Source organism: Oncorhynchus tshawytscha, unplaced genomic scaffold (assembly GCF_018296145.1).
Source record: "Oncorhynchus tshawytscha isolate Ot180627B unplaced genomic scaffold, Otsh_v2.0 Un_contig_19713_pilon_pilon, whole genome shotgun sequence".
Lineage (NCBI taxonomy): Eukaryota > Metazoa > Chordata > Actinopteri > Salmoniformes > Salmonidae > Oncorhynchus > Oncorhynchus tshawytscha.
This window is the reverse complement of record NW_024607973.1, coordinates 24,019-38,944: the sequence shown is the minus strand read 5'-3', so window position 1 is coordinate 38,944 and position 14,926 is coordinate 24,019. Positions and strand designations below refer to the sequence as shown.

Genomic DNA, 14,926 nt, shown 5'->3' with positions numbered 1-14,926 from the left:
TCTATTCTGAAGAGAGAGAGAGCTCTACATCCCCCTCAGTCTCTCCCTCAGAGAGAGATACAGCGAGAGAGATACAGAGAGAGATACAGAGAGAGAGAGAGAGAGAGAGAGAGAGAGAGAGAGAGGAGCTGTCTTGAGAGAGCAGCGTCACAGAAGATAACACCACTGCAGAGACACGGGCATATTGGCACAGCGCCTGACAGCTGGCGTTTCTTTGCACTTAGTCGTAAACGGGGAGTTTACTTGCTCAGATTTCTCCTGCGTGTCTCGGCCTCTCTCATTATGTTTGGAATCCTCCTAACTTGATGGACTTCACCATCCCCTCTGCTGGTTCCTGCAGTAGAAGTCTGAGGACAACGAGGCAGAGGAGAGAGGAGAGGAGAGACACGGTTGCGCTCCACAGGAGAGGGATATAACCAGGGAATGTCTGGATGTGGTTATGGGGTGAGTCTTCCAGCTAACACCATGCCTTTATTCCATAGCCACATACGGTGGCTGGATCTGGACATAATTATTACCAAAAGGCAGATTTATAATAAGTGACTGGGACACACACCATGGCCGCTGTGGAGGTGCTTCTCTCCGTCTTGATGCTAGTCATTATCGTAGTGTCGTTGCTGTCCAACGCCGTGGTGCTGATCTGCTTTCTGTACAACCCACAGATCAGGAAGCAAGTGCCCTGTGTGTTCACCCTCAACCTCACTTTTTGTAACTTGTTGCTGACCGTTTCCAACATGCCTCTAACTCTGGTGGGTCTCGTCAACAAGGGTCAGCCCGGAAGTGACGCCTTCTGTCAGTTGGTCGGCTTCTCGGAGACGTTTTTAACCACTAATTCGATGTTGAGCATGGCCGCTCTGAGCATCGACAGGTGGATCGCTGTCGTGTTCCCGTTGAGGTACCACTCTAGAATACGACATAGAGATGCCGCTCTCGTGCTCGGATACACGTGGATACATTCTATGTCTTTTTCGACAGCGGCTGCTTGCCTCTCGTGGGTGGGATACCGTCCGCTTTACGCGTCGTGCACGCTCTCCGACGTGACGGACAACAGTCAGACTCCGTTTGTTGTCTTTACTGTGGTGTTTCACTCCCTCACCTTTCTCCTGTCCTTTCTAGTCCTGTGCGTCACATACCTGAAAGTGCTGAAGGTGGCAAGGTTCCACTGTAAACGGATAGACGTTATCACAATGCAAACTTTAGTGCTGCTTGTGGATATTCACCCAAGGTAAGAGGAGGTCTTTGAGTTGCATTTCTCTCTGTGCACCTTACTCCAACTCACCTTACTCCAACTCATCTTACTCCAACTGACCTTACTCCAACTCACCTTACTCCAACTCACCTTACTCCAACTCACTTTACTCCAACTCACCTTACTCCAACTCACTTTACTCCAACTCACCTTACTCCAACTCACCTTACTCCAACTCACTTTACTCCAACTCACTTTACTCCAACTCACCTTACCAACTCATTACTCCAACTCACCTTACTCCAACTCACTTTACTCCAACTCACCTTACTCCAACTCACTTTACTCCAACTCATCTTACTCCAACTCACCTTACTCCAACTCACCTTACTCCAACTCACCTTACTCCAACTCACCTTACTCCAACTCACCTTACTCCAACTCACCTTACTCCAACTCACCTTACTCCAACTCACCTTACGCCAACTCGCCTTACTCCAACTCACCTTACTCCAACTCACCTTACTCCAACTCACCTTACTCCACCTCACCTTACTCCAACTCACCTTACTCCAACTCACCTTACTCCAACTCATCTTACCCCAACTCACCTTACTTACCAACTCACCTTACTCCAACTCACCTTACTCCAACTCACCTTACTCCTTACTCCAACTCACCTTACTCCAACTCCCTTACTCACTCTTTACTCCAACTCACCTTACTCCAACTCACCTTACTCCAACTGACCTTACTCCAACTCACCTTACTCCAACTCACCTTACTCCAACTCACCTTACTCCAACTCACCTTACTCCAACTCACCTTACTCCAACTCCCAACTCCAACTCTCCTTACTCCAACTCACCTTACTCCAACTCACCTTACTCCAACTCACCTTACTCCAACTCACCTTACTCCAACTCACCTTACTCCAACTCACCTTACTCCAACTCCTTACTCCAACTACCTTACTCCAACTCACCTTTACTCCAACTCACCTTTACTCCAACTACCTTACTCAAACAACTGTTTTGAATCCAACTACCAGAACAATGCATCACATTTCTTTATTCAACTCTCCTTACTCTAACTACCTTACTCCAACTACCTTACTCCAACTCTCCTTACTCCAACTCACCTTACTCCAACTCACCTTACTCCAACTCACCTTACTCCAACTCACCTTACTCCAACTCACCTTACTCCAACTACCTTACTCCAACTCTCCTTACTCCAACTCTCCTTACTCCAACTCACTTTACTCCAACTCACCTTACTCAAACAATTGTTTTGAATTCATGTTGAAACCAGAACAATGCATCATGGGACATTTCTTTATTCTATTATGATCTGTTGTGTTCTATTCTGTTGTGTTCTATTCTGTTGTGTTATATTGTGTTGTGTTCTATTCTGTTGTGTTATATTGTGTTGTGTTCTATTCTGTTGTGTTCTATTGTGTTGTGTTCTATTTTGTTGTGTTCTATTCTGTTGTGCTATATTGTGTTGTGTTCTATTGTGTTGTGTTCTATTCTGTTGTGTTCTATTGTGTTGTGTTCTATTCTGTTGTGTTATATTGTGTTGTGTTCTATTCTGTTGTGTTATATTGTGTTGTGTTCTATTTTGTTGTGTTCTATTCTGTTGTGTTATATTGTGTTGTGTTCTATTCTGTTGTGTTATATTGTGTTGTGTTCTATTGTGTTGTGTTCTATTGTGTTGTGTTATATTGTGTTGTGTTCTATTGTATTGTGTTCTATTGTGTTGTGTTCTATTCTGTTGTGTTATATTGTGTTGTGTTCTATTGTGTTGTGTTCTATTCTGTTGTGTTCTATTGTGTTGTGTTCTATTCTGTTGTGTTCTATTGTGTTGTGTTCTATTCTGTTGTGTTATATTGTGTTGTGTTCTATTGTGTTGTGTTCTATTGTGTTGTGTTCTATTGTGTTGTGTTCTATTGTATTGTGTTGTGTTCTATTGTGTTGTGTTTGTGTTCTATTGTGTTGTGTTCTATTGTGTTGTGTTCTATTGTGTTGTGTTCTATTCTGTTGTGTTATATTGTGTTGTGTTCTATTGTGTTGTGTTCTATTGTGTTGTGTTCTATTGTGTTGTGTTATATTGTGTTGTGTTCTATTCTGTTGTGTTCTATTGTGTTGTGATCTATTCTGTTGTGTTATATTGTGTTGTGTTCTATTGTGTTGTGTTCTATTGTGTTGTGTTATATTGTTATATGTGTTCTATTCTGTTGTGTTCTATTGTGTTGTGTTCTATTGTGTTGTGTTCTATTGTGTTGTGTTTTATTGTGTTGTGTTCTATTGTGTTGTGTTATATTCTGTTGTGTTCTATTGTGTTGTGTTCTATTGTGTTGTGTTCTATTGTGTTGTGTTATATTCTGTTGTGTTCTATTGTGTTGTGTTATATTGTGTTGTGTTCTATTGTGTTGTGTTCTATGGAGTTATATTCTATTGTGTTGTGTTCTATTGTGTTGAGTTCTCTACTGTTGTGTTCTATTGTGTTGTGTTCTATGGAGTTATATTCTATTGTGTTTATATGGTGTTCAATTATATTGTGTTGTGTTATATTGTGTTCTATTATGTTGTGTTGTGTTATATTGTGTTCTATTATGTTGTGTTGTGTTCTATTGTGTTGTGTTATATTCTGTTGTGTTCTATTGTGTTGTGTTCTATTGTGTTGTGTTCTATGGAGTTATATTCTATTGTGTTGTGTTCTATTGTGTTGTGTTCTATTGTGTTGTGTTCTATGGAGTTATATTCTATTGTGTTGTGTTCTCTACTGTTGTGTTCTATTATGTTGTGTTGTGTTATATTGTGTTCTATGATATTGTGTTGTGTTATATTGTGTTCTATGATATTGTGTTCTATTGTGTTATATGGTGTTGTGTTGTGTGTCTATTGTGTTGTTCTATTGTGTTATGGTGTTGTGTTCTATTATATTGTGTTGTGTTATATTGTGGTCTATTATATTGTGTTGTGTTATTGTGTTCTATGATATTGTGTTCTATTGTGTTAAATGGTGTTGTGTTGTGTTCTATTATGTTGTATTATATTGTGTTGTGTTATATTGTGTTGTATTATATTGTGTTGTATTGCATTCTATACCATTGTGTTCTATTGTGTTGTGTTCTACTGTGGTCTATTGTGTCCTATCGTGTTGTGTTCTGTTGAGTATATTCTATTGTGTTCTATTCTACAGTGCTCTATTGTGTTCTATTGTGTTCTATTCTACTGTGCTCTATTGTGTTCTATTGTGTTCTATTCTATTGTGTTCTATTGTGTTCAATTCTGTGTGTGTTCTATTCTATTGTGTTCTATTGTGTTATATTCTACTGTGCTCTATTGTGTTCTATTGTGTTCTATTCTACTGTGCTCTATTGTGTTCTATTGTGTTCTATTCTATTGTGTTCTATTGTGTTCAATTCTGGTGTGTTCTATTCTATTGTGTTCTTATGTGTGTTCTATTCTGTGTGTGTTCTATTCTATTGTGTTCTAATCCATTATGTTTTACTGTGTTCTATTCTATTGTGTTCTATTCCATTATGTTTTACTGTGTTCTCTTCTATTGTGTTCAATATACAGTATGTTCTACATGTAGTAACTCCAGATAGTTAATGGTTCTATCTGTTCTACATGTAGTAACTCCAGATAGTTAATGGTTCTATCTGTTCTATATGTAGTAACTCCAGATAGTTAATGGTTATATATACATGTAGTAACTCCAGATAGTTAATGGTTCTTCTATTACATGTAGTAACTCCAGATAGTTAATGGTTCTATCTGTTCTACATGTAGTAACTCCAGATAGTTAATGGTTCTATCTGTTCTACATGTAGTAACTCCAGATAGTTAATGGTTCTATCTGTTCTACATGTAGTAACTCCAGATAGTTAATGGTTATCTGTTCTACATGTAGTAACTCCAGATAGTTAATGGTTATATCTGTTCTACATGTAGTAACTCCAGATAGTTAATGGTTATATATATACATGTAGTAACTCCAGATAGTTAATGGTTATATCTGTTCTACATGTAGTAACTCCAGATAGTTAATGGTTCTATCTGTTCTACATGTAGTAACTCCAGATAGTTAATGGTTATATCTGTTCTACATGTAGTAACTCCAGATAGTTAATGGTTATATATACATGTAGTAACTCCAGATAGTTAATGGTTATATCTGTTCTACATGTAGTAACTCCAGATAGTTAATGGTTATATCTGTTCTATATGTAGTAACTCCAGATAGTTAATGGTTATATATACATGTAGTAACTCCAGATAGTTAATGGTTATATATACATGTAGTAACTCCAGATAGTTAATGGTTATATACATGTTCCAGATAGTTATGTATATATACATGTAACTCCAGATAGTTAATGGTTATATATTCTACATGTAGTAACTCCAGATAGTTAATGGTTATATCTGTTCTATATAACATGTAGTAACTCCAGATAGTTGTTATATATACATGTAGTAACTCCAGATAGTTAATGGTTATATCTGTTCTACATGTAGTAACTCCAGATAGTTAATGGTTATATCTGTTCTACATGTAGTAACTCCAGATAGTTAATGGTTATATATTCTACATGTAGTAACTCCAGATAGTTAATGGTTATATATACATGTAGTAACTCCAGATAGTTAATGGTTATATATACATGTAGTAACTCCAGATAGTTAATGGTTATATATACATGTAGTAACTCCAGATAGTTAATGGTTATATATACATGTAGTAACTCCAGATAGTTAATGGTTATATATACATGTAGTAACTCCAGATAGTTAATGGTTATATCTGTTCTACATGTAGTAACTCCAGATAGTTAATGGTTATATATACATGTAGTAACTCCAGATAGTTAATGGTTGTATATACATGTAGTAACTCCAGATAGTTATTGGTTATATATACATGTAGTAACTCCAGATAGTTTATGGTTATATATACATGTAGTAACTCCAGATAGTTTATGGTTATATATACAGATAACTCCAGATAGTTAATGGTTATATATACATGTAGTAACTCCAGATAGTTTATGGTTATATATACATGTAGTAACTCCAGATAGTTAATGGTTATATATACATGTAGTAACTCCAGATAGTTAATTGTTATATATACATGTAGTAACTCCAGATAGTTTATGGTTATATATACATGTAGTAACTCCAGATAGTTAATGGTTATATATACATGTAGTAACTCCAGATAGTTAATGGTTATATATACATGTAGTAACCCCAGATAGTCAATGGTTATATCTGTTCTACATGTAGTAACTCCAGATAATTAATGTTTATATATACATGTAGTAACTCCAGATAGTTAATGGTTATATATACATGTAGTAACTCCAGATAGTTATTGGTTATATATACATGTAGTAACTCCAGATAATTAATGGTTATATATACATGTAGTAACTCCAGATAGTTAATGGTTATATATACATGTAGTAACTCCAGATAGTTAATGGTTATATATACATGTAGTAACCCCAGATAGTTAATGGTTATATCTGTTCTACATGTAATAACTCCAGATAGTTAATGGTTATATATACATGTAGTAACTCCAGATAGTTAATGGTTATATATACATGTAGTAACTCCAGATAGTTAATGGTTATATCTGTTCTACATGTAGTAACTCCAGATAGTTAATGGTTATATATACATGTAGTAACTCCAGATAGTTAATGGTTATGTCTGTTCTACATGTAGTAACTCCAGATAGTTAATGGTTATATATACATGTAGTAACTCCAGATAGTTAATGGTTATATATACATGTAGTAACTCCAGATAGTTTATGGTTATATATACATGTAGTAACTCCAGATAGTTAATGGTTATATCTGTTCTACATGTAATAACTCCAGATAGTTAATGGTTATATATACATGTAGTAACTCCAGATAGTTATTGGTTATATATACATGTAGTAACTCCAGATAGTTAACGGTTATATATACATGTAGTAACTCCAGATAGTTAATGGTTATATATACATGTAGTAACTCCAGATAGTTAATGGTTATATATACATGTAGTAACTCCAGATAGTTAATGGTTATATATACATGTGGTAACTCCAGATAGTTATTGGTTATATATACATGTAGTAACTCCAGATAGTTAATGGTTATATATACATGTAGTAACTCCAGATAGTTAATGGTTATATATACATGTAGTAACTCCAGATAGTTAATGGTTATATATACATGTAGTAACTCCAGATAGTTAATGGTTATATATACATGTAGTATATATGGGTAAATGGGTAACATTCTATAACCATCATCATCACACACCAGACCACACACACACACGTCACGTAGTCATGTAAAACACACCTGTCTTTAACCACTCTAGTGTCATAACATGATTATGACAATATTGCTGTCTACGACTGCCATGTGCACATGCATATGCACACACATGCACACATACACACATGCACACTGTCGTCCTCAATCTCTATGGCTGACAGATAAACAGACACCTAATGGCACCTCATGGCACCTCATGGCACGTAATGACACATAATGACAACTCATGTCATTTAATAGCACCTCATGGCACCTCATGACAACTAATGACACCTCAAGGCACCTAATGACAACTAATGATACCTAATGGCACCTAATGACACCTCATGGCACCTCATGTCACTTCAGCACACCTAAGCACACCTAATGACACATAACGACAACTCATGTCATTTAATAGCACCTCATGGCACCTCATGACAACTAATGACACCTCAAGGCACCTAATGACAACTAATGATACCTAATGGCACCTAATGACACCTCATGGCACCTCATGTCACTTCAGCACACCTCGTGGCACCTCCTTGGCACCTCGTGGCACCTCATGGCACCTCATGGCACCTCTATGGCACCTCATGACACCTCATGGCACCTCATGGCACCTCATGGCACCTCATGGCACCTCATGGCACCTTCATGGCACTTCATGACACCTCATGACACCTCATGTCACTTCAGCCCACCTCGTGGCACCTCCTTGGCACCTCGTGGCACCTCATGGCACCTCATGGCTCCTCATGGCACCTCATGACACCTCATGGCACCTCATGGCACCTCATGGCACCTCATGGCACCTCATGGCACCTCATGGCACCTCATGGCACTTCATGACACCTCATGACACCTCATGTCACTTCAGCCACCTCGTGGCACCTCCTTGGCACCTCGTGGCACCTCATGGCACCACATGGCTCCTCATGGCACCTCATGACACCTCATGGCACCTCATGGCACCTCATGGCACCTCATGGCACTTCATGACACCTCATGACACCTCATGTCACTTCAGCACACCTCATGGCACCTCATGACACCTCATGGCACCTCGTGGCACCCCATGGCACCTCATGACACCTCATCGCACCTCATGACACCTCGTGGCACCTCATGACACCTATTGGCACCTCATGGCACCTCATGACACCTATTGACACCTCATGGCACCTCATGACACATAATGACAATGACACATAATGACAACTCATGTCATTTAATAGCACCTCATGGCACCGCATGACAACTAATGACACCTCAAGGCACCTAATGACAACTAATGATACCTAATGGCACCTAATGACACCTCGTGGCACCTCGTGGCACCTCATGACAACTAATGACACCTCAAGGCACCTAATGACAACTAATGATACCTAATGGCACCTGATGACACCTCATGGCACCTCATGTCACTTCAGCACACCTAATGACACCTCATGGCACCTCATGGCACCTAATGACACCTAATGAAACCTCGTGGCACCTCGTGGCACCTCATGACACCTAATGACACCTCATGGCACCTCATGGCACCTCATGGCACCTCGTGGCACCTCGTGGCACCTCCTTGGCACCTCGTGCACCTCGTGGCACCTCATGGCATCTCATGGCACCTCATGGCACCTCATGGCACCTCGTGGCACCTCATGGCACCTCATGGCACCTCATGACACCTCATGGCACCTCATGGCACCTCATGGCACCTCATGGCACCTCATGGCACTTCATGGCACTTCATGACACCTCATGACACCTCATGTCACTTCAGCCCACCTCGTGGCACCTCCTGGCACCTCGTGGCACCTCATGGCACCTCATGGCACCACATGGCTCCTCATGGCACCTCATGACACCTCATGGCACCTCATGGCACCTCATGGCACCTCATGGCACTTCATGGCACTTCATGACACCTCATGACACCTCATGTCACTTCAGCACACCAAATGGCACCTCATGACACCTCATGGCACCTCGTGGCACCCCATGGCACCTCATGACACCTAATGGCACCTCATGACACCTCATCGCACCTCATGACACCTCGTGGCACCTCATGACACCTATTGGCACCTCATGGCACCTCATGGCACCTCATGGCACCTATTGACACCTCATGGCACCTCATGACACATAATGACAATGACACATAATGACAACTCATGTCATTTAATAGCACCTCATGGCACCGCATGACAACTAATGACACCTCAAGGAACCTAATGACAACTAATGATACCTAATGGCACCTAATGACACCTCGTGGCACCTCGTGGCACCTCATGACACCTAATGGCACCTCATGACACCTAATGGCACCTCATGGCACCTCAAGGCACCTATTGGCACCTCATGGCACCTCATGACACCTATTGACACCTCATGGCACCTAATGACACCTAATGACACCTAATGACACCTCATGACACCTCATGGCACCTCATGGCACCTCATGGCACCTCATGGCACCCAATGACACCTAATGACACCTAATGACACCTAATGACACCTCATGGCACCCAATGACACCTCATGGCACCTCATGGCACCGCATGACAACTAATGACACCTCAAGGAACCTAATGACAACTAATGATACCTAATGGCACCTAATGACACCTCGTGGCACCTCATGGCACCTCATGGCACCTCATGGCACCTCATGGCACCTCATGAAACATAATGACACCCCATGAAACCTAATGACACCTAATGGCACCTCATGGCACCTAATGACACCTAATGACACCTAATGGCACCTCATGGCACCTAATGACACCTAATGACACCTAATGGCACCTCATGGCACCTAATGACACCTAATGACACCTAATGACACCTCATGGCACCCAATGACACCTAATGACACCTAATGACACCTAATGACACCTAATGACACCTAATGACACCCAATGACACCTCATGGCACCCATGACACCTAATGACACCCAATGACACCCAATGACACCTAATGACACCCAATGACACCTAATGACACCTAATGACACATAATGACACCTCGTGGCACGTCATGGCACGTCATGGCACCTCATGGCACCTCATGGCACGTATTTGCACCTCATGGCACCTCATGGTACCTCATGACACCCATTGGCACCTAATGAAACATAATGACACCTAATGACACCTAATGACACCTCATGTCACTTCAGCACACCTCATGGCACCTCATGGCACCTCATGGCACCTCATGAAACATAATGACACCTCATGAAACAATGACACCTCATGAAACCTCATGGCACCTAATGAAACCTCATGGCACCTAATGAAACCTAATGACACCTCATGTCACTTCAGCACACCTCATGGCACCTCATGGCACCTCATGAAACATAATGACACCTCATGAAACAATGACACCTCATGAAACGTCATGGCACCTCATGGCACCTCATGGCACCTCATGAAACATAATGACACCTCATGAAACAATGACACCTCATGAAACCTCATGGCACCTAATGAAACGTCATGGCACCTAATGAAACCTAATGACACATAATGGCACCTCATGAAACATAATGACACCTCATGAAACAATGACACCTCATGAAACCTCATGGCACCTAATGAAACCTAATGACACATAATGGCACCTCATGGCACCTAATGACACCTCATGAAACATAATGACACCTCATGACACCTCATGACACCTCATGACACCCCATGACACCTCATGACACCTCATGACACCTCATGGCACTTCACCTCACGGCACCTATTGACACCTCATGACAACCAATGACACCTCGTGGCACCTCGTGGCACCTCATGGCACTTCATGGCACCTAATGAAACCTGATTTGAGGTCTAACAACATAATCATGTTCACGTCATGAAGACGTGTGTCAAATAAAGTGTAACCACATATTTCCCTGATCAGTGTTCGAGAGCGTTGTCTGGAGGAGCAGAAGAGGAGGAGACAGAGAGCAACCAGGAAGATCAGTACCTTCATCGGCACGTTCATGGTCTGCTTTGCTCCCTACGTCATCACCAGGTAGGTAGAAAGGGGGGAGGGGAAGAGAGAGAGATATCTTTACAAGCAACATTAGATGAGATGTCCCTGATATCTTTACAAGAGTACATTAGATGGGATGTCCCTGACAGTGTCTCTTTACAAGAGTACAGTAGATGATAATAATAACCAGGTTCAACAGGACCAATGTCACCTAGCAGGAAGCCAGCCATATTAACAAGGATCAACAGGACCAATATCACCTAGCAGGAAGCCAGCCATATTAACAAGGATCAACAGGATCTATACCACCAGCCAGCCAGCCATAATAACAAGGATCAACAGGATCTATACCACCTGGCAGCCATAATAACAAGGATCAACAGGATCTATACCACCTGCCAGCCATAATAACAAGGATCAACAGGATCTATACCACCTGGCAGCCAGCCATAATAACAAGGATCAACAGGGTCTATACCACCTGCCAGCCAGTCATAATAACAAGGATCAACAGGGTCTATTCCACCTGGCAGCCAGCCATAATAACAAGGATCAACAGGATCTATACCACCTACCAGCCATAATAACAAGGATCAACAGGATCTATACCACCTACCAGCCATAATAACAAGGATCAACAGGATCTATGCCACCTACCAGCCATCCATAATAACAAGGATCAACAGGATCTATACCACCTGGCAGCCATAATAACAAGGATCAACAGGATCTATACCACCTGCCAGCCAGCCATAATAACAAGGATCAACAGGATCTATACCACCTGGCAGCCAGCCATAATAACAAGGATCAACAGGATCTATACCACCTGGCAGCCATAATAACAAGGATCAACAGGATCTATACCACCTGCCAGCCAGCCATAATAACAAGGATCAACAGGATCTATACCACCTGGCAGCCATAATAACAAGGATCAACAGGATCTATACCACCTGCCAGCCATAATAACAAGGATCAACAGGATCTATACCACCTGGCAGCCATAATAACAAGGATCAACAGGATCTATACCACCTGCCAGCCAGCCATAATAACAAGGATCAACAGGATCTATACCACCTGGCAGCCATAATAACAAGGATCAACAGGATCTATACCACCTGGCAGCCATAATAACAAGGATCAACAGGATCTATACCACCTGGCAGCCATAATAACAAGGATCAACAGGATCTATACCACCTGGCAGCCAGCCAGCCAGCCATAATAACAAGTGGAAGTGTTTCTGTTCAGAGAATTCTGCTGTGCTGGAAGTGTTTGTGATGGAAAATTAGGAAATGATTTCTCAGGGGGGTTGGAAGACAGGCTCATAAATCAACAGAATAATTTGTTTTGGTGTACTTTTGACAGCCAGCCACAATTTGATATTGCACGTTAATTCGGTCTACAGTAACGTATCCCTGCTGTGTTTTGGTAACTTACTGTGCTGTTGACTTTCAGGACAACAGAAAGGCACAATATACCCAGGCATCTTCAAATGGAAGATACATATCTCAGTGCTCGATTCAAAGACCTTGATTCAATCCGTAGTGCAGAAGTTTAAGCCTTATACAGAAATGTCCTGTACATTTCAACCGTGCTACAATACAGATCTTCTGCGTTATGGAATTGATCAAGCCCTAAGTCTTTAAATAATGAATTAATCTTTACCTGCCCTGTAAGTACATTATCATGAACTGAATAATATGTATTATGTAACAAACAACATAACTAAATGTCTGCTTTGAACTCTGACCTCTTCTGTAGTTGTGGGATGACAATTAGAATGTTGCACTTTGACATCCATAAATAGAGAGATATCTAAGACATCCCTCTCCCCCTCCCCCTCTCCTCCCCTCTCTCCCTCTCTCCCCTCTCTCCCCCCCCTCTCCTCCCCCTCTCTCTCCCCCTCTCCTCCCTCTCCCCTCTCTCCCTCTCCTTCCTTCTCTCCCTCTCCTCCCTCTCCTCCTCTCTCCCCTCTCCTCCCCTCTCCCCTCTCCTCCCCTCCTCTCTCCCTCCCTCCCTCTCCTCCCCTCCTCCCCTCCCCCTCTCTCCTCCCTTCTCTCCCTCTCCTCCCCTCTCTCCCTCTCCTCCTCTCTCCCCCTCTCCTACACTCTCTCCCTCTCCTCCCCTCTCCTCTCTCCCTCTCCTCCCCTCTCTCCCTCTCCTACACTCTCTCCCTTTATCTCTCTCTCATCCCTCTTTCCCGATCCTGTATAGGATTGTGGAGTTATTTCCGTCCGTGCCTATCGATCACCGCTGGGGAGTGGTCTCCAAGTGCCTGGCCTACAGCAAGGCGGCCTGTGACCCCTTCGTCTACTCCCTGCTCCGTAACCAGTACAAGAAGACGTGTGGTGACATCATCAACAGGCTGCTGAAGCCCAGCTCTATGAATGCATCTGGACCAGGTCACCACGACAACCATGAGACTAGGGGGAGGAACAACACAGTCCAGACTGCAGCAGACTGAGGAAGGGGGTTGTGTTATTGTCTAAGGGTTGGTACTCTATGTTCAGACTGAGGAAGGGGGTTGTGTTATTGTCTAAGGGTTGATACTCTAGGTTCAGACTGAGGAAGGGGGTTGTGTTATTGTCTAAGGGTTGATACTCTATGTTCAGACTGAGGAAGGGGTTGTGTTATTGTCTAAGGGTTGGTACTCTATGTTCAGACTGAGGAAGGGGTTGTGTTATTGTCTAAGGGTTGATAGTCTATGTTCAGACTGAGGAAGGGGTTGTGTTACTGTCTAAGGGTTGATACTCTATGTTCAGACTGAGGAAGGGGTTGTGTTATTGTCTAAGGGTTGATACTCTATGTTCAGACTGAGGAAGGGGTTGTGTTACTGTCTAAGGGTTGATACTCTATGTTCAGACTGAGGAAGGGGTTGTGTTATTGTCTAAGGGTTGATACTCTATGTTCAGACTGAGACTGGGGGTTGTGTTACTGTCTAAGGGTTGATAGTCTATGTTCAGACTGAGGCCGGGGGTTGTGTTATTGTCTAAGGGTTGATACTCTATGTTCAGACTGAGGAAGGGGGTTGTGTTACTGTCTAAGGATTGATACTCTATGTTCAGACTGAGGAAGGGGGTTGTGTTACTGTCTAAGGGTTGATACTCTATGTTCAGTCTGATGTATGTGGGACTGTTACTGTCTAAGGGTTGATACTCTATGTTGATCCTACTGAGGAGAGGTAGTTGTGAGCCGTAAACACACTAGCCATTCTATGATTGTCAGCATTTGTATGCTTTCACATTACCAACAAATATATCTATACCACTACACTCCAACAAGGGTTAAACGGCTGTCCCCATAGGAGAACCCCTTTTTGGTTCCGAGAAAAACAATTTTGTGTTCCGTGTTAAAACCTCTGTGGAACAGGGTTCTTCTACCT

At 42.0% G+C, this 14,926-nt stretch overlaps 1 protein-coding gene across 1 annotated transcript; it reads left to right on the top strand.

Moving 5' to 3' along the window:
* Positions 1-302: 302 nt before the first annotated feature.
* Positions 303-14,162, top strand: LOC121843154 (G-protein coupled receptor 26-like). Its single transcript, XM_042312776.1, has 3 exons — positions 303-1,225; positions 11,461-11,574; positions 13,759-14,162. The coding sequence occupies exons 1-3, from the start codon at positions 558-560 to the stop codon at positions 14,006-14,008; spliced, it is 1,032 nt and encodes a 343-aa protein (XP_042168710.1). The 5' UTR covers positions 303-557; the 3' UTR covers positions 14,009-14,162.
* Positions 14,163-14,926: the final 764 nt, after the last annotated feature.